Genomic DNA, 27,306 nt, shown 5'->3' with positions numbered 1-27,306 from the left:
ATTGATTGATTTGCATCTCATGTATATTTTACCTATTTATTCATGCTTATAGGGGGGTAGTGATATACCATGCTTCACCATGTTCAGGACCTAGGTTTTTTTTTTATACCTTCTGTGTACCTTGATTCGATATGATTCGTTGACCTAGGGTGCACTTTTCTATATATATGGATTAGGTCAGGATGTTTATATGGTTATTGCCATGCATCATTTGCATGATTGCATGCTGTGCGATAGTCCGCCCCATTATTGTTGAGCACATCGCCAGTTACATGGATCTGCACACACCACCACTCATGGGTTAGTGGTCGATTCAGGCAGAGTGTGTTGCAGCAGGGACTCTGTTAGGCACCGTTGGTCCGCTCATGGGTAGTGTGATACAACGTGTTATCCAGCAGGGATTCCTCCCCGTCATCGTGTACCGGGAGTTGAGAGCATTGCGCTCCCCCATCTGTGATTTGGGGTAGGAGGATAGGTGTACTCCGACAGCATCCCATCCACTCGGTCACTCATCAGGAGTAGTGACGACAGAGTGCACGGTTGTCACAGCCCTACCCACTCGGCCTCACTATGTGTGTGAGATGATCGACTGGCATCAGGGGTGACCAGGACGCATCATTGGCATCATATGCATGATGCATTTATTGCTTGTGTTTGTGGTTGCTGCATTTATATGCTGCATATTGTTTGGATACCTATGTTTGACATGCATACAGGATTCCTATACCACTCGGACTGTTTGACCTTATACTCAGGACCTGGTTAGTACAGCATTCTCCTGTTTACTTCAGATGCATTTTTATCTTTCTTATCAGGAGACTGTACGCATGATTAGTGCTAGGTGTTGTTTATTTACTTTGCATATCAATTGTACCTGCTGAGTGTTGGACTCACCCCGCCTCCATTGTTGATATTTTCAGGTTGATGCTGTCAGGAGAGATTTCCAGTTGCTGGTCCCTGCAGACCTAGAGGATAGGATTGGTTTTTCGTTTGGTTTTTTTTTTTTTGTTCTAGACTATTTGAACTTGTTATGTTCTGGATTTATTTACTTATGGACATGGTATAGATTTTATTATATCGATGGATTTGGATTTGGTTTTTATTCTACTACATGCCTGCCTGGACGGCAGAAGAGGTGAGTTCGTCGGATTTGAGCTTTACGAGTGTAGTGGAGTAGGGTGGATTTCGAGTCAGAGTATTATTTTACTGTTTAATTATCTTAACTGCGTGGTTGTGACAGCCAGAGGCTGAATAGATTATATATAACTGCGTGGTGATGTTTTATTTTGTTGTTATTATTCCAGCCGCCTGTGGCTGAGGTATTTGTGAGATGTAGAAAAGTTTCAGATTGTCCACCGTACAGGGGAGATGCTGCCGAAATTTTCTCGGACAGGGACTCCTCTGGGGCGTGACAATTTAGTGGTATCAGAGCACAGTTTTACGATCTTTTGTTTCGTATTTTGGATTTTCGGGATTTATCTGATACCAATTTATTTGGTATCAGAGCGGGTTATGATACCTGCTTTTGGTGTTCTGGAGATTTATTGGATACCTGTTGTTGGTATTCTGGATATTTGGGTTAGCCAGGTTTGCGAGTCAAACTGGGCATTATCGGATTTTCGATATGGTTATGTTTCGGATTTCCGTTTCGGATTTATTTGGATTTCCGGCGATATGTACGTTCGGAATTTTGAGGTCAAATTGGGGACTGGACAGCGACGGAACATCTCCAGACGGCAAATAGGTATGTTGTTATTTTATGTTGGTTATATTGGTATTGATATCTGTAATTTAATTTAACAGATATGAGACGATCTACTCGTATTGCTGCGAGACGTGGTGCTGGACGACCACGTGCGAGGACCACGGGATCTCTGGATATGCCAGAGATGCCCACTGTTAGTGAGCCTGTCAGTCAGGGACAGACTCAGGATGCAGCGGGAGCATCGGGCTCTCAAATCCCGATAGCTCCTGTAGAGATGGCTACTTTGGCCACACCGCCGGTATCTACGCCTACCCTGTTTACAGTATCATCAGGTGTACCATTGGCGTACCCGACATTTGCTCCAGAGCAGCCTACGACGTACTCGGCACCACTGCCACTTGGACCTACAGTGTACCCGACACCAGTGGCACCTGTGCCCCCAGTGCTTACAGTAGCAGCAGCTGCACCATATCCGGTACCATTACCTACCGTACCTCCAGCTGCCACCACTTTTATTCCCCCGGCAGTACCACCGACGGCTTATGCTTCGGTATATACAGCAGCATCGGGAGTTCCTCCTCCGGTTTATTCCGCGGTACCACCTGTAGTATCAGCTCCAGTGTTTCCGCCAGTTCCTGCAGCCGTCCCGACACAGATCACTGATATTGTTGCTGCACGAGCTAGGATTCCAGCATTGGCTGAGTCGATGAAGACTCGTTTCACTCTTTTCCGCGGAGATCTCGATCCGAGTATGGCTCTGTCATGGATAGAGACTATGGAGCAGACTTTCTTTTATATGGCTTGCTCCGAGTGGGAGAAAGCAGAGCTGGCTGCTTACCATTTACGGGATGAAGCTAATGTCTGGTGGGTTACTCAGCGTTCTATTATTGGTGAGCGCAACGTCACATGGACCAGGTTCAGAGAGGCTTTTGAGAGCCGTTTCTTTCCACTGTCCTATCAGATGGCTCGCCGACAGGATTTTATGAGTCTGAGGCAGAATAATCGCGCAGTGACCGAGTATAATACTGAATTCCTCCGGTTGGCACAGTTTTGTCCAGAGTTAGTTGCGGAAGACAGAACTCGCATGATGCAGTTTATACTGGGATTGGATGGTTATCTGCATGTACAACTTGCCGGATTAGGGATTACATCTTACTCTGATGCATTGAATCGAGCTTTGATGATAGAGTTAGCTCGGCAGACAGCATATCCGGACAGGAAAAGAAAGCATACGGGTCAGACATCAGGGCAGGTCCAGCAGACACAGGCGACAGGACAGCCTCAGAGTAGTCACAGACGGTCAGGTCAGGGTACTTCTGGGGTGTCTCGTAGGCCTCAGAAATCAGGGCGGTTTTCTTCAGGACGTTCCCGGTTTTCTCAGCAGAACCGTCAACCACCTTCCGGTGATACTCATTGTTTCAGATGTGGATCCAGAGATCACCTCACCCCAGCTTGCTCTCTGGGACAGTCAGTTTGCTTTTATTGCAAACTGCTGGGGCACCAGAGCCGAGATTGTCAGCTGAAGGCTCAGCACACGGCTGTCGGAGGGTCAGTCGAGGGGAGTTTAGTCGATCGGGGCATATCGAGGAGGCGGCTCGACTTCTAGCGTCGCCAGGGAGCGCTCCCTCGGCGGCATTTCATGCTTGGGCAGAGTACTCGGTGCTTGGTAGCACCCGAGTTTTGTTCCAGGACCTTATTATCCGACTCGGGCGATGCAGACTCGGTCACCGACAAGACGGGCCACCATCCTCTCGGTCTTATCGCACATAGTCCAGCGCCTCGATGGCAGCCACCGCGGCAGCCGGGCATGTTACCACCTCCTCCTCCGAGACCGGTCGTGTTCATGCGATTACGAGAGGATGCTCGGCGGGCGACGGATCCGTTTTCATGGTGCGATTTCCATTTATGCATTTACTGCTGATATTTTGATTGATACTGGTAGTTCACACTCTTTTATATCCCGTACCTTTATGCGGGAGATTGGTAGATTACCTACTGTTTGGTTGCGGTGATTGACTGTCTCTCTACCGTCTGGTGATACTTTAGACGTCACCCAGGAGATCAGAGGTTGCCCGTTAGACTTTGGCAACATGATACTTACGGTAGATCTTCTAGTATTGGAGATGGTCGAGTTTGATGTCATTCTTGGCATGGATTGGCTGTCAGTGTATCATGCTACCGTTGATTTCCAGACGAGGGTGGTCACCTTCTGGCCTCCGAACCAACCCTCGTGGAGTTTCACTGGCATCAGAGACGATGGCATCTCGATTATTTCGGCGATTCAGGCGCAGAAGCTGCTGTCTCACGGCTGTCATGGTTTTCTGTTGTCGTTGATCAGTACTGAGGACAGTAGTAGTTTGCAGCTCTCCGACGTTCCTGTTGTCCGGGAATACCCCGATGTATTTCCAGAGGAGCTGCCAGGTTTGCCTCCTAGAAGGCAAGTGGAGTTCGCTATTGAGCTGATTCCGGGAACCGCACCGACATCGAAAGCTCCGTATCGTATGGCACCAAAAGAGTTGAACGAGCTGAAGGTTCAACTCCAGGAGCTTTTAGACAGGGGATTTATTCGCCCTAGTGTTTCACCATGGGGTTCTCCAGTTCTATTTGTCAAGAAGAAAGACGGCACCATGAGGTTATGTATTGACTACAGGCAGCTGAATTCAGTGACCGTCAGAAATAAATATCCATTACCACGGATTGAGGATTTATTTGATCAGCTCAAAGGTACATCAGTGTATTCTAAGATTGATCTGCGATCCAGATATCATCAGCTGAGAGTCAGAGACTCAGATATTCAGAAGACAGCTTTCCGTACCAGATACGGTCATTATGAGTTTTTGGTAATGCCATTTGGGCTTACCAATGCTCAGCCAGTGTGTTTATGGACTTGATGAACCGCATATTTAGGAGTATCCGGATCAGTTTGTTATCGTTTTCATTGATGACATATTGGTCTACTCGCTTCCGAGGAGGAGCATGCACAGCACCTTCGCATAGTCTTGGAGATTCTTCGACGACATCAGCTGTACGCGAAGTTCAGCAAGTGTGCATTCGGCTATCCTCGGTCGGTTTTCGGGACGCGTGGTTTCTAGCAGAGGTATTTCAGTTGATCCTCGAAGATCGAGGCTATCACCGGTTGGGAGCCGGAGATCCGCAGTTTTCTGGGATTGGCCGGATATTACCGACGTTTTGTCGAGGGCTTCTCGCGTATTGCTATGCCGCTGACACGTCTTACCAGGAAAGGCGTGAAGTTTATATGGTCCGAGGATTGCGAGATCAGCTTTCAGGAGCTGAAGCGGAGATTAGTGTCGGCTCCAATTTTGGTTTTACCTTCTGGAGAGGATGGATTTGTACTTTACACCGACGCTTCTCTACAGGGTTTGGGCGCTGTTCTGATGTAGCACGGCAGAGTAGTCTCTTATGCTTCTCGTCAGCTAAAGGAGCATGAGAAGAACTACCCAGTTCATGACTTGGAGTTAGCTGCCATCATCTTTGCTCTGAAGCTTTGGCGTCATCATTTATATGGTATCACATTTGAGATTCTCACTGATCATAAGAGTCTCAAATACATTTTCACTCAGAAGGAGCTTAATCTCCGACAGAGGAGATGGATGGAGTTCCTGAAGGACTACGATTGTACCATTAGCTACCACCCGGGGAAAGCTAATGTGGTTGCCGATGCGCTCAGCAAGAAGTCCAGAGGGACTTTAGCTTGCCACCGGATTTCGATTACGGATTTGATTCAGAGTTTTTCTGAGTTAGACCTGGAGGAGCAGGGACCGACAGAGAAGGGTATTCTTGTTACCATGGTTGCTCAGTCGTCGATCAGGACGAGGATCCGAGAGGCCCAGGCTGGTGATCAGCATTTGCAGTTCATTGGCAGTCAGATAGCTTCCGGGCAGCAGACCGAGTTTACACGAGACGAGGAGGGTATCATATACTTCCGAGGCAGATTGTGCGTACCTCAATCTCATCCGGTCTTACAGGAGCTACTTCAGGAGGCACACCGTTCTCGATTTGCGATCCATCCAGGCAGGACCCGTATGTATCGAGACTTGAGGCGTTCCTACTGGTGGAACGGCATGAAGAAAGACATCGCGGATTTCGTAGCTAGATGTCTTGTCTGTCAGCAGGTGAAGGCTGAACACCAGAGACCTGTAGGATTACTTCAGCGGATTTCTATTCCTGAGTGGAAGTGGGATCACATTACCATGGACTTTGTGGTAGGATTGCCAAGGACACGACGAGGCCATGACGCGATTTGGGTAATCGTAGATCGATTAACCAAATCCGCGCACTTCTTAGCGATTCGGAGGACTGATTCCCTGGATCGATTGACAGATCTGTATTGCCGAGAGATTATCAGACTACATGGTGTTCCATTGAGTATTATTTCGGATAGAGATCCACGGTTCACGTCTCGTTTCTGGCAGAGTCTGCAGCAGGCCTTGGGCACACAGCTCCGTTTTAGTACAGCTTTCCATCCACAGACAGATGGACAGTCAGAGTGGACCATTCAGACTTTAGAGGACCTGCTGAGGTCATGTGTTATGGATTTCGGAGGCAGTTGGGAGGACCATCTGCCGTTGGTAGAGTTTGCCTACAACAACAGCTTCCATTCGGCTATCCAGATGGCACCGTTTGAGGCGTTGTATGGTAGACCTTGTCGGACACCCGTCCTTTGGGATGAGGTTGGAGAGGCTCAGTTGTTGGGACCTCATAGAGTTCAGCAGAATGCAGAGTTGGTCCGTACTATCAGATGGAGGATGTCAGAGGCGCAGGATCGCCAGAAGAGTTATGCTGATCGGAGACGCAGACCACTAGAGTTCGCTGTTGGCGACCATGTATTTCTACGAGTTTCACCCACGAAAGGGGTGAAGAGATTTGGCCTCAGGGGTAAGCTAGCTCCGCGGTACATTGGTCCTTTCGAGATCTTGGAGAGGATCGGAGCGGTAGCTTACCGGTTGGCACTACCACCGTCCCTGTCAGGCGTTCACGATGTATTTCACGTATCGATGCTGAGGAGATACGTGCCTGATCTAACACATGTGCTGGCAGATATTCCAGTTCCAGTTCAGCCTGATATTACATATGAGGAGGTTCCGGTACGGATTCTCGACCGGAAAGAGCGTCAGTTGCGGAACAAGACTATCCGGCTGGTTAAAGTTGGATGGCAGCATCATTCAGACGAGGAGGCTACTTGGGAGCTCGAGGATACTATCCGAGCTCGATATCCCCATCTTTTCACCTGAGGTATGTGATTTATTTACCGTTCAGCATTTATACTCTATATCTGTTGTTAGTACTTGCTGATGGTAGATAACGAAATTTGGGGACCAAATTTTTTATTAGTGGAGGAGAATGTAAAATACCAGAAATAGGCGAATATTAATAAGGGAATTTTCCGAAATTTTTGGAAATTTTCTGGGAATTTTTCGGAGCTCGTACGGACGAGTTAACGGGGATAAAAACGGGGCCGGGAAAAGCCTGTTTTGGCTACCCCAATTAAATGAGGAAAAAATTAAATTTTTCTTAATTCTTTTCCTTTATTTATTTTCTTTTTTTTCTGCATTTTCTCCGTTTCCTCAGTTTCTTCTCCCCGACGCCGGCCGCGCCGTCTCCTTGCCCTAACCGCCGGCGGCGGTTTCTCCTCGCCGAAGCTTTAAAACCCTCGGCCCAAGCTCGCTTTCTTCTTCTTCTCCTCTGCCTGAGACGAATCCTCCTTCCCTCATCTCTCGCGACGCCGGTTTTCTCCACACCGACGCCTCTGCCCTAGCGTCGCACCGCACCGCCGACGCCACTGCCGACACCGATTTCCCAGCGCCGCCCGCCGTCGCCTGTGACTTAACATCGCCGGGTGTTACTCCTCAGCCCTCGCGTCGGCCTTCCCTCTCCTTTCCGAGGCAGCGCCGGCCACGGGAAACCTAGCGCCGGCTATCTTCTTCTTCCTCTTCTTTGTGGAGCCGAGCCTCTTCCCTGTGCCTTAGCCGCCAGCCACCGAGCGCCTTCGATTACTGCCGTCGAGCCCTAGTCTCACTTTTCTGTGCCTTAGACTCATCATCGGGCCGATTTTTGTTTGCTCGTCTACCTGTTGCTGGCAGAGGGAACGAGGGGCTCTACCTCAGGGTCGACAACAGGTTTGTGGCAGCAAAGTCTTCCGGCTAACATTGTCCAGCATCTGTATCTCCTGGCCGTGTGTTCACAGGGACAATATTGCACTAGGGTAAGGGCTGGAAATTTATTTCTGATTTAGTTTACTGTGAATTAATGCTGTATGGTATGGGATAATTGATTCAGAAGAGGCGGTAAGGGGAATAGGGAGGATTTGCTGAGGTTTTCTTGGTTACGGCAGAAATTTCAACTAGTAGCACTCCTGTTCCAGCAACCAACAGGTTTGTGACTTCAAGGTATGTTGTAGAAATTTTAGCTACGTGTGGTAGTTATATAATGGATCATGTGTTGATGGGTTATGTGAATCTGGAGTTCGTTAATGTTAATAAGAGGTGCTAATTTAGGTGAAATCATTGAATTAAGATGAATTGGGAGTTTAGTGGATTAACTGTGTGTAGTTGTAGATCAAGGATTAAATTGAATATTGTGGTTGGTTGTTTATTTATGGTTGAGTTTTCTGGTGGTAAGTTGAAGACTGAATTGCCACTAGAATTGATTTAAGTATAGACTTAGAGTTAAATGGAATTGATACTCTAGCTTCCTAATCGGATTAGGATTTAGTTTAGCTAATTTTGTTTATAATGAAAATTAGCTAAATCTGAATATCTATTGGATACAGGATTTTGATGCGAGACGAGTATCTCGGAGTCAGATTGGACCTTTCTATTTTCGGAGGCGGGTACTTTTGACTTTTTGTCTTTGATATGCCTAGTAATGAAATTAACATATTACATCAATTGTGTTTCTTATCTGTTTCGGTTAATCACTACCCAAATCTTGGTACGTGCTTGATTGATTGATTGATTTGCATCTCATGTATATTTTACCTGTTTATACATGCTTATAGGGGGGTAGTGATATATCATGCTTCACCATGTTCAGGACCTAGGTTTTTTTTTTATACCTTCTGTGTACCTTGATTCGATATGATTCGTTGACCTAGGGTGCACTTTTCTATATATATGGATTAGGTCAGGATGTTTATATGGTTATTGCCATGCATCATTTGCATGATTGCATGCTGTGTGATAGTCCGCTCCATTATTGTTGAGCACATCGCCAGTTACATGGATCTGCACACACCACCACTCATGGGTTAGTGGTCGATTCAGGCAGAGTGTGTTGCAGCAGGGACTCTGTTAGGCACCGTTGGTCCGCTCATGGGTAGTGTGACACAACGTGTTATCCGGCAGGGATTCCTCCCCGTCATCGTGTACCGGGAGTTGAGAGCATTGCGCTCCCCCATCTGTGATTTGGGGTAGGAGGATAGGTGTACTCCGATAGCATCCCGTCCACTCGGTCACTCATCAGGAGTAGTGACGACAGAGTGCACGGTTGTCACAGCCCTACCCACTCGGCCTCACTATGTGTGTGAGATGATCGACTGGCGTCAGGGGTGACCAGTACGCATCATTGGCATCATATGCATGATGCATTTATTGCTTGTGTTTGTGGTTGCTGCATTTATATGCTGTATATTGTTTGGATACCTATGTTTGACATGCATACAGGATTCCTATACCACTCGGACTGTTTGACCTTATACTCAGGACCTGGTTAGTACAGCATTCTCCTGTTTACTTCAGATGTATTTTTATCTTTCTTATCAGGAGACTGTACGCATGATTAGTGCTAGGTGTTGTTTCTTTACTTTGCATATCAATTGTACCTGCTGAGTGTTGGACTCACCCCGCCTCCATTGTTGATATTTTCAGGTTGATGCTATCAGGAGAGAGTTCCAGTTGCTGGTCCCTGCAGACCTCGAGGATAGGATTGGTTTTTCGTTTGGTTTTTTTTTTGTTCTAGACTATTTGAACTTGTTATGTTCTGGATTTATTTACTTATGGACATGGTATAGATTTTATTATATCGATGGATTTGGATTTGGTTTTTATTCTACTACATGCCTGCCTGGACGGCAGAAGAGGTGAGTTCGTCGGATTTGAGCTTTACGAGTGTAGTGGAGTAGGTTGGATTTCGAGTCAGAGTATTATTTTATTATTTAATTATCTTAACTGCGTGGTTGTGACAGCCAGAGGCTGAATAGATTATATATAACTGCGTGGTGATGTTTTATTTTGTTGTTATTATTCCAGCCGCCTGTGGCTGAGGTATTTGTGAGATGTAGAAAAGTTTCAGATTGTCCACCGTACAGGGGAGATGCTGCCGAAATTTTCTCGGACAGGGACTCCTCTGGGGCGTGACAGTACCATGTGCAGATAATTGGGATTGAATCCCGACCTTTGATAAGTAATTCCTAAACTCTCCTAAGAGGTACTCTCTACCACGATCTGACCGTAGTGTCTTGATACTTTTACCATGACATTTCTCCTCATCAACCTTGTACTCTTTAAACTTATCAAAGCATTCAAACTTGCGGCGCATCAAGTAAATGTACCCATATCTCGAATTGTCATCTATAAAAGAGACAAAATATTCGAAACCACCTCTTGCTTGGATAGTCATAGGTACACACAAATCAGAATGAACAAATTCTAACATTTCTTTGGCTCTATACCCCTGTGCCTTAAAAGGTCTCTTGGTCATTTTTCCTTCCAAGCAAGATTCGCAGGTTGGAAAGTTTTCCACCACCAATGAACTCAAAGGTCCATCGGCTATTAACCTTTGAATCCTACTGAAGTTAATATGACCTAGCCTTAGATGTCAAAGATATGTTTAGTTCATTTTCGAATGTTGATTTCTCTTATTAAAATTAAAGATATGTTATTAATTTTCATTTGTTGTATCGTGGGAGTTATGAGATTAAGAGGGTACAAATTGTCAACCAACGTACCAGAATAGATAACCTCCCTATTTTTCTTGATAACTACTTTGTCATCAAAAGAAATAGAATATCCATCCATAAATAATTTAAAAAATAAAATCAAGTTCTTTCTAAAAAATGGTATGTAAAGATAATTTCTGAAAATCAATGTTTTATTCCTATCAAAAGATAAATAAACATCTCCCACTGTAACAGCCACCACTCTCGTAGCATTGCCCATGTAGACGGTGATCTCCCTTGCATGTAGTCGTCGGGTTTCTTGGAACCCCTGCAATGAATTGCAGACATGATCAATGGCTCCCGTATCTATACACCAGGTACTGGTAGATAACACTGCTAAACATGTTTCAATAACTAATGAATGAGATATACATTTATTGTTCTCCTTTCTGCAAGGGCAGTCCACCTTCCAATGTCCAGACTACTTGCATGTAAAGCACTTGCCCTTCGACTTTTTCACACCTGCTTGCAGTCCAATCCCTTGAGGTCGAATCACTTTCTTTGTTGGACCAATTTGTTTCCTTTTCTTCTTTCTGCCTTTCGGCTTAGAAGCAAAAATATTTTCAGCAATGTGAATTTAAGAACTTTGACGAAATAGCCCTTCCGCTGCTTGGAGTTCTGTCAGAAGTTTTGCCAACGAATAAGTCCTTTTGTTCATGTTATAGTTCAGGCGGAACTGCTCAAAACTCTTAGGTAGCATTTGGAGAATGATATCGACCTGGGTTTCCCCATCGATTTCAGCTCCAAGGATTTGTATCTCGTTCAAGTGAGCCTTCATTTTGAAGATATGATCTCTCACAGGTGTCCCCTTAGTTATGGTGGTTGTCATCAGGTTTCTCATAGCCTCCTTCCTGGCAGCCCGATTTTGGTGTCTGAAGAGTTCTTTGAGATTATACATCATGTCATAGGCAGTAGGCATGGCCTGATGCTGATGTTGCAGCACATTTGACATAGAAGCCAAAATGTAACACCGCGCCATCTCATCTGCCTTGACCCATTTCCTATGTCTGTCAATCTCCTCTTCACTAGAATTGCTATCAGGAACATTAGGATAGACCTCAAAAAGTACAAACTTATATCCTTCAGCAGTTAAGATAATGTCCAAGTTTCGTTTTCAATCAATATAATTAGGACCAGTAAGTTTGTTTTCTTTTAAAATAACAGCAAGAGGATTGAAAGCCATTTTGAAATCCTGAGAATCATAAAATAAAATATTTGGTCAAAACTTTAGAATTTAAAACAATATTGATTCCTCGAATAATATAATTTAAATTCACAAATACCTCAAAAACACCATAAATTTCGTATGCCACGATAGTGTGGACGTATACTAATTCAAACATTTGTAAGAGGAGGTTTTATCCATTAATTTTATTATCTTGTCAACCTAACTTTATGACAAATAAAATTAATAGTTGGTTTGTCTTCGTTCACACAAATAATAGCAGTGACTGGGATGGGGAGGATACTATTAAATGTGCCTAAGTGTATACCATTACTTGATACTTAGTCCATTAATTAGAATTGTGCCCCTTCAGATAGAGAAGATCACACAAACCTAAATAATTTCCTATAATCATCCATAGAGGAAGTTTGATCTAGTGATCCGCAAACAAACTCATCCGATATGGAGGCACTTAAAGCCAATGCGCAAGTTTATATGCATCACTTACAAACCAGTAATGGAGACCGTGGAATTTATTTAAATAATTCCTCTCCCACTTAGTAATTTAAAATCGAGGAATTTTAACATGCACACACATCACACATGCACATAAGCACACAAACACAGCATATAAAGGAAATAAATATGAAAATAAATTTCCAACTATTGTGGCCTCATCCATCGCTACCCTCCGTATGCCACCAACCCTAGCCGCCGCCAACCCTAGCTAGGTGAGGAGGAGAAAACCTAGTTGTTGGCCCTAGGGTTTATGTCGTCGTATCTATCTTGCTTCCTTCTTCGTCGCGCCTCCGATCCTCAAGGTAGCACCACTCATAGCAAGCTGCAACAATAAGAAATAAAAAATTACATTTATTAATCCTATATTCCACGAAGGAATGTATATGTAATCTAGATCGAACAAAATGTAAAATAAACTAATATAGCTCCGGTTGTATTTAATAATTATAATCATGCACACACAAAATACCCTCGACAAGCCCAAGGGTTCAAATCATATACAAACACAATAAGCCATAATAGTTGGAACTAGGATGCCTGCAACCACAGAGTTAATCTATTTTTCATATCCTATTATTATCCTGCCTAAATTATATATGAACAATGCATAATTTAACCGAAAACCACACTCAGAGGAAGAAAACCTGCTCTGATACCAATTGTTGGCGTTGGAAATTCCGTTCTGTGTAAATCCCCTGTACAAAAATTTGTACGAGCACAGAACCTTTCATAGCGACCCACATGCTTGATCAGACATGTGTTTGATCAATCAAGTAAGTTCTCGATTGATCAAAGCGCACATTGATCGAAGCACAAGATCGCTAGCCTCTTGTGTTAGTGTTCAGGATCCATACGAAAAAAAACAAACTAATTGCGCTGCGGAATAAGAATTAGTTGTACCTTTCCTCATATGCTAAGACCTCTTGATCTTCTGCTGTATTCCTCTCCTCCTCTTGGATGTCGTGTGAGCGACGATCTACCAACACAAAATCACCTGACACCTTCTTCTTGTTTCCAATCTTTCAGCCACCAAGAGATGCTAGAATAGGATGCCTCCACTTCTTCTTCTCCTCCAAGCAACCAGCCACAAAGTAAACTCTTCTCCAAAGGGGCGCCGGCCCTAATGAAGAGGAAGGGAAAGATGCTGTCGGCACTAGGGAAAGAAGCAAGGGGAAAATAAGAGAGGAGGGGCGCCAGCCACAAGAGAATAGAAGAAGATTCTTAGGTTAGGTTTTTGGCCACCACCCTCTTTTCTTTTATAATCTTTGCTGGCAGCTAAAAAAGAAAGATTTTAACAAAAAAAAACTATTTTAAATAAAAATTTCCCTTTTATTCCTATTGTGGATGGTTACAAAAAAGTATAGATTTTAACAAAATTAAAATCTCTCTTTTAAACCATTGTAAATAGCTATAAAAGGAAAACTTTTAACAAAATTCTGTTTTAAATAAAATCTCCTTTTTATTCCTATTATGGCCAGCCCCTTGCTTGGGCACCAAGCAAGGCTTGGTCGGCCCTTATCTTGGGCACCAAACAAGGCTTGGCCGGCCCTATGCTTGGGCAACAAGCAAGGCTTGGCCGACCCCTTGCTTGTGTTGGTTGCTATACTTGGATTCCGTTCTAGTTCCCCTGTATAAAAATTTGTACAAGAATAGAATTATCCTAGCTACCCATGTACTCTACTGAAGTTAAATTTGGATTGCAAACGATACTTAACATTATTAATCCAAATTGTCCTCCAGAAGTTAAACATGGATTGGAAACGATACTTAACATTTTTACTCCATTCAACGGATGTGATCTTTCTAAGTTAAACCATATTACAGAAGATGATTAAACACATATTTCAAAGGTCAGCTTCCAGGTTAAACATGGCGAGGCACTAGGACTTCTTGGGTATGAGATCATCCACCACTTCCTAGACAAAGTCTTTCAAAGAAATTCGATGTTTAACTTCTTACAGTAACCCTAGGTTTAACTATAGAGATCACAATAGAAACACAAGATCGAAACGCAAAATTGAAAAACAAAATCGATAGCACATAATCGATACATAAAATCGCTAGCCTCTTGTATTAGTGTTTCAGAATCCATGCAAAGAAAACTAACTAATTAATTCGAAATGGAAACCATTAATTAGTTATACCTTTCTTTGTAGCTAAAGACCTCTTGATCTTCTATTGTATTCCTCTCCTTCTCTTGGACGTCGTGTGGGTGACGATCTACTAAGATGAAATCCACCCGAACCACTTCTTCTCCTCCAAGACTCTCGTGCCACCAAGGGATGCCAAAATAGGAAACCTCCTTCTCTTCTTCTTCCTCTCCAAGCAACCGGCCCCCTCTATGCTCTTTCTTCTCTTCTTCTTCTTCTTCTCCAACCTCTGGCCACCAAGATGATATGGAGTGTCGACCCTAGACGGAAGAAAGGGAAAGAAGAAGCAAGGTTGTGTGACGTCGGCCTTAGGAAGAGACAAGGGAGAGGGGAAGCCGGCCACACAAGGATAATAGAAGAGAGGAATAGAATTATGTGTTGCCCCATAAGGCATCACCTCCTCTTCTTTTATAATCCTTGCTCATGGCAAAAAAATGAAAGTTTTAAATATAATTAAAATTTCCTTTTTTGTGGCCTCCCATTAAAAAGGAAATTTTAACAACAATTAAAATCTCTCTCTTTTAAATTTCCTATTGTACATGGCAACAAAAGGAAAGTTTTAAAATTAATCTCTCTCTTTTAAAACATGTAGACAACTACAAAAAGGAAAGATTAATTAAAACTTCTCTTTTTAAATCATGGTTACAAAAAAGGAAAGTTTTATCAAAAATTAAAATATCTCTTTTAAACATTATAGATAACTACAAATAAGGAAAGATTTTAACTAAATTAAAATTTCTCTTTAATCTTTTGTAGATAGCTATAAAAGCAAATATTTTAAAATTTTAAAACTCTCTTTTAAAACCATGAGGATACCTATAAAAGGAAAATTAAAATCTTTCTTTTAACCATTGTAGATAACTACAAAAAAGGAAAGATTTTAACAAAATAAAATCTATCTTTTAACCATTGTAGATACCTACAAAAAAGGAAAGATTTTAACAAAATAAAATCTCTCTTTTAACCATTGTAGATAACTATAAATAAGGAAAGATTTTAACAAAATTTTATTTTTAAAAACAAAACTTCCTTTTCTAGTGGTCGACCCCTAGGTTGTGCACCAAGCTTGGCCGGCCACCTCTTGGCTTCTAAGCTCATGCTTGGTCGGCCCCCCTTACACCAAGCAAGGATGTGGCCCACCCATTACTTGGGTAAGAAGTGGACTTTATGGGTACAAGGATTTATAGAAGCTACAGCAGGGGCCGAGAGGAGAAATTGGTTTTGGTCTCCCGATGAACTTAAGCTTCTTGTGTTTGCCCCGAACACCCAACTCAAGTTCATCAATAATAACTCATACCACTAAAGAGTTATTATTGCACTACCACACCAATCCCAAATTATATTATGGGTTCCTTCTTATTATGAGTGTATTAATCTCCCTGTGTTTAAGATATCGAATGCCCACTAATTAAATGAGTTACTGACAACTCACTTAATTAATATCTAGCTCCAAGAGTAGTACCACTCAACTTCATTATCAGGCCGAACTAAGTCCACCTGCAGGGTTTACATGATAATCCTTATGAGCTCCTCAAGGGGACATCATCAACCTAGATTACTAGGACACAGTTTCCTTCTATAATCAACAACACACCATATAAATAATATCATTTCCCAACTTATTGGGCCTTTTGATTTAATGAACTAAATCTCACCTATTGATAAATCAAAGAAATAAATATTAAGTATACATGCTTGTTATTATATCAGGATTAAGAGTACGCACATCCATAATAACAGAGGTTTTACTTTTTTTTACGTAGTCAGTATAAAAAGAAACAACCTCAAATGGTCCTACTCAATACACACATAGTATACTAGTGTAATTTTATAGTTAAGATAAACTAATACCAAATTACACTACAACCACTCTAATGGTTTGCCCCATTCCATCTTGGTTGTGAGCTACTATTTATAATTTATAAGGAACTGATAACATGATCTTCTGTGTCACACCAAACACTATGTTATCTACAATATAAATTAAATGGACAACTGCATTTATCATAAATGCAGACATTTGACCAATGTGATTCTTATTTCAAAATAAATGTTCATATAAAAGCTAGGCTTTTAGTATACATCCCAACAATCTCCCACTTATACTAAAAGACTATGCTACCAAATATGCTGCCATACATCTGATTCTCATCCTCTCTACATGCCCATCAAAAGCTCTCGTTGGAAGGGCCTTAGTGAAAGTATCCAGGCTATCTACGGATGTAATCTTGGCGACAACAACCCCTCCTCATATTAGGTGGTACTTGCGCTCTATGTGTTTACTTTCCTTATGGGCTCATGGTTCTTTCGAGTTTGCTACTGCACCACTATTATCACAATAAATTGTAACAATATTGGGCAAACTAGGAATCACATCTAAGTTCATCATGAAGTTTCTGAGTCATACAGCTTCTATGACTGCCTCAGAGACTGCTACATACTCAGCTTCTATGGTGGAGTCTTAAACGCATTTCTTCTTAACACTCCTTTATTATTATGGCTCCACCTCCTAAAATAAACAGAAAACCCCGAGGTCAACTTACTATTGTCCCTATTAGTCTAAATCCGTGTAACCCATAGGAGCAAATTATCTGCCTTGTAAACTAGCATATAATCTCTAGTCCTTCTCAGGTACTTTAATATATGCTTTAAGGCAGTCCAGTGTCCCGGTCCTGGGTGACTTTGATATCTGCTAATCATGCCCACGATAAAATAGATATCCAGTCTCGTACATAGCATTGCATACATAAGGCTTCCTACAGTCGAAGCATAGGGAACCACCTTCATCTCCTCTATCTCCTTTGATGTTTGAGGAGACATCTCTTTAGATAAGGGTACTCCATACCGAAAAGGTAAGAAACCTTTCTTGGAGTTTTGCATACTAAAATGAGCAAGGATAGCATTGATGTATGAAGCTTAGGATAAGGACAACATCCTTTTCTTGTGATCCCTTATTACTTTGATACCAAGAATATGTCCATATTCTCCCAAATCTTTCATATCGAAACACTTGGACAACCATACCCTTACGTCTAACAACACTTTGACATTGTTGTCAATGAACAAAATGTCATCTACGTATAATACAAGAAATACCACCACGTTTCCGTTACTCCTCTTGTATACACAAGACCCATCCGATCACAGAATAAATCCATAAGACTGGATCACTTCATTAAACTGGATGTTCCAAGATCTCTTGCTTCATCATATGTTCAAGGAACAGGTTCATGTTTACCAGGGATCAAGTCCAAAAATTCTCCCAAAAATAACTCTCCCACTACGATGAGGCATTATTTGTAATTGTGCATCATTTGTGACACATGTTGCAGTTTCTTATGGTATCTCATCTTGTACCGTTGGTATTAAAATAGACGTGTTTTATCTAATTTCATCAAGAACAATTTTACTCACGGGCTTGTGGTTTATTACATAGTCCTCTTCTAAAAATCGGGCATTGGTGCTAACAATGACCTTCTGATTTTTTAAGACTATAAAATAAACCTTCTTTCGTTCCTTTAGTATAACCCACAAACAGGCGAACTTTTGTACGTGATTCCAACTTATCAGTGTCTCCCTTTAGCACATGTGCTGAACTACCCCAGATCCGAATATGTTTCAGACTAGGCTTACGCCTATTCCATAATTCTGTGGGAGTAAAAGGTACTGACCAAGTTCAGAATGTACACTGTCATTTCCAGATCATATCCCTAAAACAAATTTTGTTGTATCATGGGAGTTATTAGATTTAGAGTATACAAATTGTCAGCGAACGTACCAGAACAGATAACTACTCTATTTTCTTTACCAAAAGAAACAAAATATCCATCCATAATTTTTTAGAAACTGAATTCAAAAAACTTGGTACATAAAGATAATTTCTCAAAATCAATATTTTATTCCTAAATAAGCATCTCCCAATGCAACAGTCGCCACTTTCGTAGCATTGCCTATGTAGACGGTAATCTCCCCTTCAAGTAGTCATCGAGTTTCCTATAACCCCTACAATAATTTGCAGACATGATCAGTGGCTCTCGTATCTACACACCAGGTACCGGTAGATAACACCACTCAATATGTTTTCAACTACTAGAGAATAAGATATACCTTTATTGTTCTCCTTTCTAAGAGGACAGTCCACCTTCCAATGTCCAGACTGTTTGCATGTGAAGCACTTGCCCTTTGGCTTCTTCACACCTGCTTTTGGTCCAGTCCCTAGAGGTCGGTTCACTTTCTTTGCTTGTTTCTTCTTCTTCTTGCCTTTCGATTTAAAAGGAGAAACGTTCTCAGCAATGTGAATTTGAGAACTTTGACGAAATAGCCCTTCTGCTGCTTGAAGTTCTATCAGAAGTTTCGCCAACGTATAAACCCTTTTGTTCATGTTATAGTTCAGGCGGAACTGCTCAAAACATTTAGGCAGCGTCTGCAGAATGATATCGACCTGGGTTTCCCCATCGATTTCTGCTCCAAGGATTTCTATCTCATTCAAAAGAGCCATCATTTTGAGGATATGATCCCTTACGGGTCTCCCCTCAGACATGGTGGTTGTCATTAAGTTTCTCATAGCCTCTTGCCTAGCAACCCGATTCTGGTGTCCGAAGAATTCCTTGAGATTGTACATCATGTTATAGGCAGTAAGCATGGTCTGATGCTGATGTTGCAGCACATTTGACATAGAAGCCAAAATATAACACCACGCCATCTCATCTTCCTTGACCCATTTCTTATGACACTCAATCTCCTCTTCATTAGAATTGCTATTAGGCAAGCTTGGACAGACCTCATAAAGCACGAAATTGTAGCCTTCAGCAGTAAGATAATGTCCAGGTTTCATTTCCAATCAATGTAATTGGGACCAGTAAATTTTTTCTCTTTCAATATAACAGCAAGGGGATTGAAGGCCATCCTAAGAATCACAAAACATTTGGTCAAGACTTTAGAATTTAAAATAATATTGATTCCTCAAATAATATCATTTAAATTCACCAACACCTCAAACACTGTGAATTTTGTATGCCACATTAGTGTGGACGTATACAAAATCAAACATTCGTAAGAGGAGGGTTTTACCCATTAATTATCTTGTCAACCTAACTTTATGACAAATAAAATTACCTCAAACACCGTGAACTTTGTATGCCACGTTAGTGTGGACGTATACAAATTCAAACATTTGTAAGAGGGGGGTTTACCTATTAATTTTATTATCTTGTCAACCTCACTTTATGACAAATAAAATTACCTCAAACACCGTGAATTTTGAATGTCATGTTAGTGTGGACGTATAGAAATTCAAACATTTGTAAGAGGGGTTTTACCCATTAATTTTATTATCTTGTCAACCTTATTTTATGACAAATAAAATTACCTCAAACACCGTGAATTTTGTATGTCACGTTAGTGTGGATGCATACAAATTCAAACATTTGTAAGAGGGGGGGTTTACCCATTAATTTTATTATCTTGTCAACCTTACTTTATGACAAATAAAATTATTTCAAGCACCGTGAATTTTGTATGCCACATTAGTGTGGACGTATACAAATTCAAACATTTATAAGAGGAGTTTTTACCCATTAATTTTATTATTTTGTCAACCTCACTTTATGACAAATAAAATTACCTCAAACACCGTGAATTTTCTATGCCACCTTAGTATGGACGTATACAAATTCAAATATTTGTAAGAGGGGGTTTACCCATTAATTTTATTATCTTGTCAACCTTACTTTATGACAAATAAAATTACCTTAAATACCGTGAATTTTGTATGCCATGTTAGTGTGGACATATACAAATTCAAACATTTGTAAGAGGGGGGTTTACCCATTAATTTTATTATCTTGTCAACCTCACTTTATGACAAATAAAATTACCTCAAACACTGTGAATTTTGTATGCCACGTTAGTGTGGACGTATACAAATTCAAACATTCGTAAGAGGGGGGTTTACCCATTAATTTTATTATCTTGTCAACCTAACTTTATGACAAATTAATAGTTGGTTTTTCTTCGGTCACACAAATAATAGCAATGACTCCGATGAGGATACTATTAAATGTGTCTAAGTGTATACCATTACTTGATACTTAGTCCATTAAATAGAATTGTGCCCCTTCAGTTGGAGAAGATCACACGCTCTTAAATAATTTCCTATAATTATCCAGTAAGGAAGTTTGATCTAGTGATCTGCAAACAAACTCATCCGTTGTGGAGGAAGGTACTCAAAGCCAACACGCAAGTTTGAATGCATCACTTACAAATCAGTAATGGAGACTGTGGAATTTAAATAAAATTCCTCTCCCACTTAGTTATTTAGAGATGAGGAATTTTAACATGCACACAAGCACACAAACACAAGCACACACAGCATAAAAGGCAATAAATAAGAAAAAAAATTTCTAACTATTATGGCCTCATCCAATGTTGTCCTCCGTATGCCACCAACCCCAGCCGCTGCCAAAGGGTTTACATAGTCGCGTCCATCATGCTTCCTTTTTCAGCTGCGCCTCTGGTCCTCAAATAGCACCACGCCTCACAAGGATACAATCCGCGACAAAAATAAAATTTTACATTTATCGATCCTATATTCCACGAAGGAATGTACATATAATCTAGATCAAACAAAAATATAAAATCCTAAAACTAATACAGCTCCTACTGTATTTAATAATTATAATCATGCACACATATAAAATGCCCGCGACATGCCCGAGGTCCAATCACACACAAACACAATAGGCCATAATAGTTGGAGCCTGCAACCACAGAGTTAATCTATTTGCACATCCTACTACTATCCTGCCTAAACTTATGTATGAAAAGTGCATAATTAACTGAAAACCAAACACACAGAGGTAAAATCCTAGCTCTGATACCAATTGTTGGTTGTTATACCTGGATTCCGTTCTAGTTCCCCTGTACAAAAATTTGTACAAGCATAGAATTATCCTAGCTACCCATGTACTCTACTGAAGTTAAATTTGGATTACAAACGATGCTTAACATTATTAATCCAAATTTTCCTTCAGAAGTTAAATTTGAATTGGAAATGATACTTAATATTTTTACTCCAAGTTCAACTGATGTGATCTTCCTAAGTTAAATCATATTACAGAAGATAATTAAACATATATTTCAAAGATCGACTTCCAGGTTAAACATGGCGAGGCACTAGGCCTTCTTGGGTATGGGATCATCCATACTTCCTAGACAAAGCCTTTCAAAGAAATTCGATGTTTAACTTCTTATAGTAACCCTAGGTTTAACTATAGAGACCACAATAGAAACACAAGATTGAAATACAAAATCGAAATACAAAATCGATAGCACATAATTGATACATAAAATCGCTAGCATCTTGTGTTGGTGTTTCAGAATCCATGCAAAGAACACTAACTAATTAATTCGAAGCGGAAACCATTAATTAGTTATACCTTTCTTTGTGGCTAAAGACCTCTTGATCTTCTGTTGTATTCCTCTCTTTCTCTTGGACGTCGTGTGGGAGACGATCTACCAAGATGAAATCCACCCAAACCACTTCTTCTCCTCCAAGACTCTCGAGCCACCAAGGGATGCCAAAATAGAAAACCTCCTTCTCTTCTTCTTCCTCTCCAAGCAACTAGCCACCTCTATGCTCTTTCTTCTCTTCTTCTTCTTCTCCAACCTCCAGTAAGGAAATGACCCCCGGACAGCTATGTCGCTGTAAGGCACAGACACCCCATGTCCAACCAAGGTCGAGAACAACTAGCCGACATCAAACAATGACCTGCCGATTTACAAACAGAGGTCATCCAATGCTGGCAGCGGCCATCCTACGCTGTCAGCGGCCAGCATCAGTCACCAATGGACAGCCTACGCCGCCAGCGGGATCACCAACGCCAAACAGCAGCTAGGCGAGGCCACCAGCAACCATCCTATGCTGACAGTGGCTAGGTGAGGCTGCTAGTGGCCAACCTCGGCGCCGGCAAGAGCGGCCAAGCGGTGGTGCTAGGGCCAGGCACCGCCGCGACCGCGAGAAACTAGGGCAAGATCGAGCGTGCGGCCAGGCGCGGCCGCGAGCGTCCAGGCGACGCTGCGAGATCGACGCAAAAAGAAACATGAGATCGACGGAGGCGGCTTACCGGTCGAGAGATGGGCGGAAAAATCACCGCCGCCGTCGTATCGCAAGGAAGAGGAGAAAAATTAGGTCAAGAACGAGGAGAAGAAAACGGGCCGGGTCGAGATAATATTAGGGTTCTTCCAACAAATTTCCAACAAAATAATTATTCGTTGGAAATTTCCAACAAATTTAATTCGTTGGAAAATTTATAATTTCCTAAAATCACGGTTGACAAACTTAGAGACCTCGGAATTAGATGAAACCAGTTCCTATGTGCTCTTCTATTTATCCTGATTTTATATATGTTCTCAAATATTTGTTTTACCTCATATATTTTTTTTCTTTATTTTTTCAATCTCCATTGTGTTAGGAAAATTAAATTCAGGTTTAAAAATTCACAGATCAAAATAAATTAGCTCCAAAATTATTTTTAATTCATGGATATAATCACGAGAATCTTACGAACATAAATAAACTGATTTCACCTCATTCTGAGCACTCGAACATTATTTTGTAAATCTAACAAGTTCAATTATACTTCAATTTGATTTAAAACTCTAACACTTTCATGCTCAAATTCAAGTTCATCCAATTCACCTAGATGTTAAAAAATTCATCTTATGTCAAAAAAATATATTTGAGCTCATATATAGAATTAGGAGACCAAGAGGAGCACATAGGAACTTGTCTCATTCGATTCCGAGGTCTTTAGGTCGGTTAAACAGGTTTTTAAGACATTACATACTTTGCAACGAATCTGGAATTCATTGGAAATTTCCAACGAATTGGCAGATTCGTTGGAAACATTTCCAACGAATCTACCAATTCATTGGAAATTTCCAATGAATTCCAGATTCGTTGCAAACTCTATATTTTCCTAAAATCACGGTTGACCGACCTAGAGACCTTGGAATTGGATGAAACCAGTTCCTATGTGCTCCTCTATTTATCCTGATTTTATATATGTTCTCAAATATTTTTTTTACCTCATATATTTTTTTTTTATTTTTTCAATCCCCATTGTGTTAGGAAAATTAAATTCAAGTTTTAAAATTCACAGATCAAAATAAATTAGCTCCAAAATTATTTTTAATTCATGGATATAATCATGAGAACCTTACGAATGTAAACAAACTGATTTCGCCTCGTCTGAGCACTCGAATATTATTTTCTAAATCTAACAAGTTCAACTATACTTCAATTTGATTTAAAACTCTAACACTTTCATGCTCAAATTCAAATTCATCCAATTGACCTAGATGTTAAAAATTCATCTTATATCATAAAAAATATTTGAGCACATCTATAGAATCAGGGGACCAAGAGGAGCACATAGGAACTTGTTTCATCCGATTCCGAGGTCTCTAAGTCGGTCAAACAGATTTTTAAGACATTGCATACTTTGCAACGAATCTAGAATTTGTTGGAAATTTCCAACGAAATGGTAGATTCATGGGAAATGTTTCCAACGAATCTGCCAATTCGTTGGAAATTTTCAACAAATTCCAGATTCGTTGCAAACTCTACATTTTCCTAAAATTACGGTTGACCGACCTAGAGACCTCGGAATTGGATGAAACCAGTTCTTTTGTGCTCTTCAATTTATCTTGATTTTATATATGTTCTCAAATTTTTTTTTTACCTCATATCTTTTTTTTATTATTTTTCAATCTCCATTGTGTTAGAAAAATTAAATTCAGGTTTAAAAATTCACAGATCAAAATAAATTAGCTCCAAAATTATTTTTAATTCATGGATATAATCACGAGAACCTTACGAATGCAAACAAACCAATTTCGCCTAATTTTGAGCACTTGAATATTATTTTGTAAATCTAACAATTTCAACTATACTTCAATTTGATTTAAAACTCTAATACTTTCATGCTCAAATTCAAATTCATCCAATTGACCTAGATGTTAAAAATTCATCTTATGTCAAAAAAAAATATTTGAGCTCATCTATAGAATCAAGAGACCAAGAGGAGCACATAGGAACTGGTTTCATCCAATTCTGAGGTCTCTAAGTCGGTCAACCGTGATTTTAGGAAAATGTAGAGTTTGCAACGAATCTGGAATTCGTTGAAAATTTCCAACGAATTGGCAGATTCATTCTCAAATATTTATCCTGATTTTATACATGTTCTCAAATATTTTTTTTACCTCATATATTTTTTTTCTTTATTTTTTCAATCCCCATTGTGTTAGGAAAATTAAATTCAGGTTTAAAATTTCACAGATCAAAATAAATTAGCTCCAAAATTATTTTTAATTCATGGATATAATCACGAGAACATTACGAATGCAAACAAACTGATTTTGCCTTATTCTGAGCACTCGAACATTATTTTGTAAATGTAATAAGTTCAACTATACTTCAATTTGATTTAAAACTCTAATACTTTCATGCTCAAATTCAAATTCATCCAATTGACCTAGATGTTAAAAATTCATCTTATGTCAAAAAAAAAAATTGAGCTCATCTATAGAATCAGGAGATCAAGAGGAGCACATAGGACCTTGTTTCATCCTATTCCGATGTCTCTAGGTCGATCAAACGGGTTTTTAAGACATTACATACTTTGCAACGAATCTGGAATTCGTTGGAAATTTCCAATGAATTGGCAGATTCATTGGAAATGTTTCCAACGAATCTGCCAATTCGTTGGAAATTTCCAACGAACTCCAGATTCGTTGCAAACTCTACATTTTCCTAAAATCACGATTGACCGACTTAGAGATCTCGGAATTAGATGAAACCAATTCCTATGTGCTCCTCTATTTATCTTGATTTTATATATGTTCTCAAAATTTTTTTTACCTCATATATTTTTTTCTTTATTTTTTCAATCCCCATTTTGTTAGAAAAATTAAATTCAGGTTTAAAAATTCACAGATCAAAATAAATTAGCTCTAAAATTATTTTTAATTCATGGATATAATCACAAGAACCTTACGAGCACAAACAAACTGATTTAGCCTCGTTCTGAGCACTCGAACATTATTTTGTAAATCTAACAAGTTCAACTATACTTCAATTTGATTTAAAACTCTAACACTTTCATGCTCAAATTCAAATTCATCCAATTGACCTAGATGTTAAAAATTCATCTTTTGTCAAAAAAAAAATATTTGAGCTCATCTATTGAATCAGGAGGCCAAGAGGAGCACATAGGAACTTGTTTCATCCTATTCCGAGGTCTTTAGGTCAGTCAAACGAGTTTTTATGGCATTGCATACTTTGCAACGAATCTGGAATTCGTTGGAAATTTCCAACGAATTACAAATTCGTTGCAAACTCTACATTTTCCTAAAATCATGGTTGACCGACCTAAAGACCTCGGAATTGGATGAAGCCAATTCTGATGTGCTCCTCTATTTATCCTGATTTTATATATGTTCTCAAATATTTTTTTTACCTCATATATTTTTTTTATTTATTTTTTCAATCCCCATTGTGTTAGGAAAATTAAATTCAGGTTTAAAAATTCACAGATCAAAATAAATTAGCTCCAAAATTATTTTTAATTCATGGATATAATCACGAGAACCTTACGAACGCAAATAAACTGATTTCGCCTCGTTCTGAGCACTCAAACATTATTTTGTAATTCTAATAAGTTCAACTATACTTTAATTTGATTTAAAACTCTAACACTTTCATGCTCAAATTCAAATTCAACCAATTGACTTAGATGTTAAAAATTCATCTTATGTTAAAAAAAATATTTGAGCTCATCTATAGAATCAAGAGACCAAGAGGAGCACATAGGAACTTGTTTCATCCGATTCCGAGGTCTCTAGGTCGATCAAACGGGATTTTAAGACATTGTATACTTTGCAACGAATCTGGAATTCGTTGGAAATTTCCAACGAATTTCAGATTCATTGCAAACTCTACATTTTCTTGAAATCACGGTTGACAAACCTAAAGACCTCGGAATTGGATGAAAGTAGTTCCTATGTGCTCCTCTATTTATCCTGATTTTATATATGTTCTCAAATATTTTTTATCTCATATATATTTTTTTATTTTTTCAATCCCCATTGTGTTAGGAAAATTAAATTCAGGTTTAAAAATCACAGATCAAAATAAATTAGCTCCAAAATTATTTTTAATTCATGGATATAATCACGAGAACCTTACGAACACAAACAAACTGATTTCGCCTCGTTTTGAGCACTCGAATATTATTTTGTAAATCTAACAAGTTCAACTATACTTCAATTTGATTTAAAACTCTAACACTTTCATGCTCAAATTCAAATTCATCCAATTGACCCAGATGTTAAAAATTCATTTTATGTCAAAAAAATATTTAAGCTCATCTATAGAATCAGGAGACCAAGAGGAGCACATAGAAATTTGTTTCATCCGATTCCAAGGTCTCTAGGTCGGTCAAACAGGTTTTTAACACATTGCATACTTTGTAAGGAATCTGGAGTTCGTTGGAAATTTCCAACGAATTCCAGATTCATTACAAACTCTACATTTTCCTAAAATCACGGTTGACCGACCTAGAGACCTCGGAATTGGATGAAACCAGTTCCTATGTGCTCCTCTATTTATCCTGATTTTATATATGTTCTCAAATATTTTTTTTACCTCATATATTTTTTTCTTTATTTTTTCAATCCCCATTGTGTTAGGAAAATTAAATTCAGGTTTAAAAATTCATAGATCAAAACAAATTAGCTCCAAAATTTTTTT

At 39.9% G+C, this 27,306-nt stretch overlaps 1 protein-coding gene across 1 annotated transcript; it reads left to right on the top strand.

Moving 5' to 3' along the window:
* Positions 1–3,487: 3,487 nt before the first annotated feature.
* LOC122050442 lies at positions 3,488–6,945 on the top strand (the record flags this gene model as incomplete). The annotated part of the gene is made up of 2 exons (XM_042611343.1): positions 3,488–3,595; positions 6,487–6,945. Coding segments are annotated over exons 1-2 (567 nt in total), but the record flags the coding sequence as incomplete, so codon positions are not given.
* Between the last annotated feature and the right edge of the window lie 20,361 nt (positions 6,946–27,306).

The sequence above is a fragment of the Zingiber officinale genome, chromosome 3A (genome assembly GCF_018446385.1).
Source record: "Zingiber officinale cultivar Zhangliang chromosome 3A, Zo_v1.1, whole genome shotgun sequence".
Taxonomy (NCBI): Eukaryota; Viridiplantae; Streptophyta; class Magnoliopsida; order Zingiberales; family Zingiberaceae; genus Zingiber; species Zingiber officinale.
This window is presented reverse-complemented; position numbering and strand designations above follow the sequence as displayed.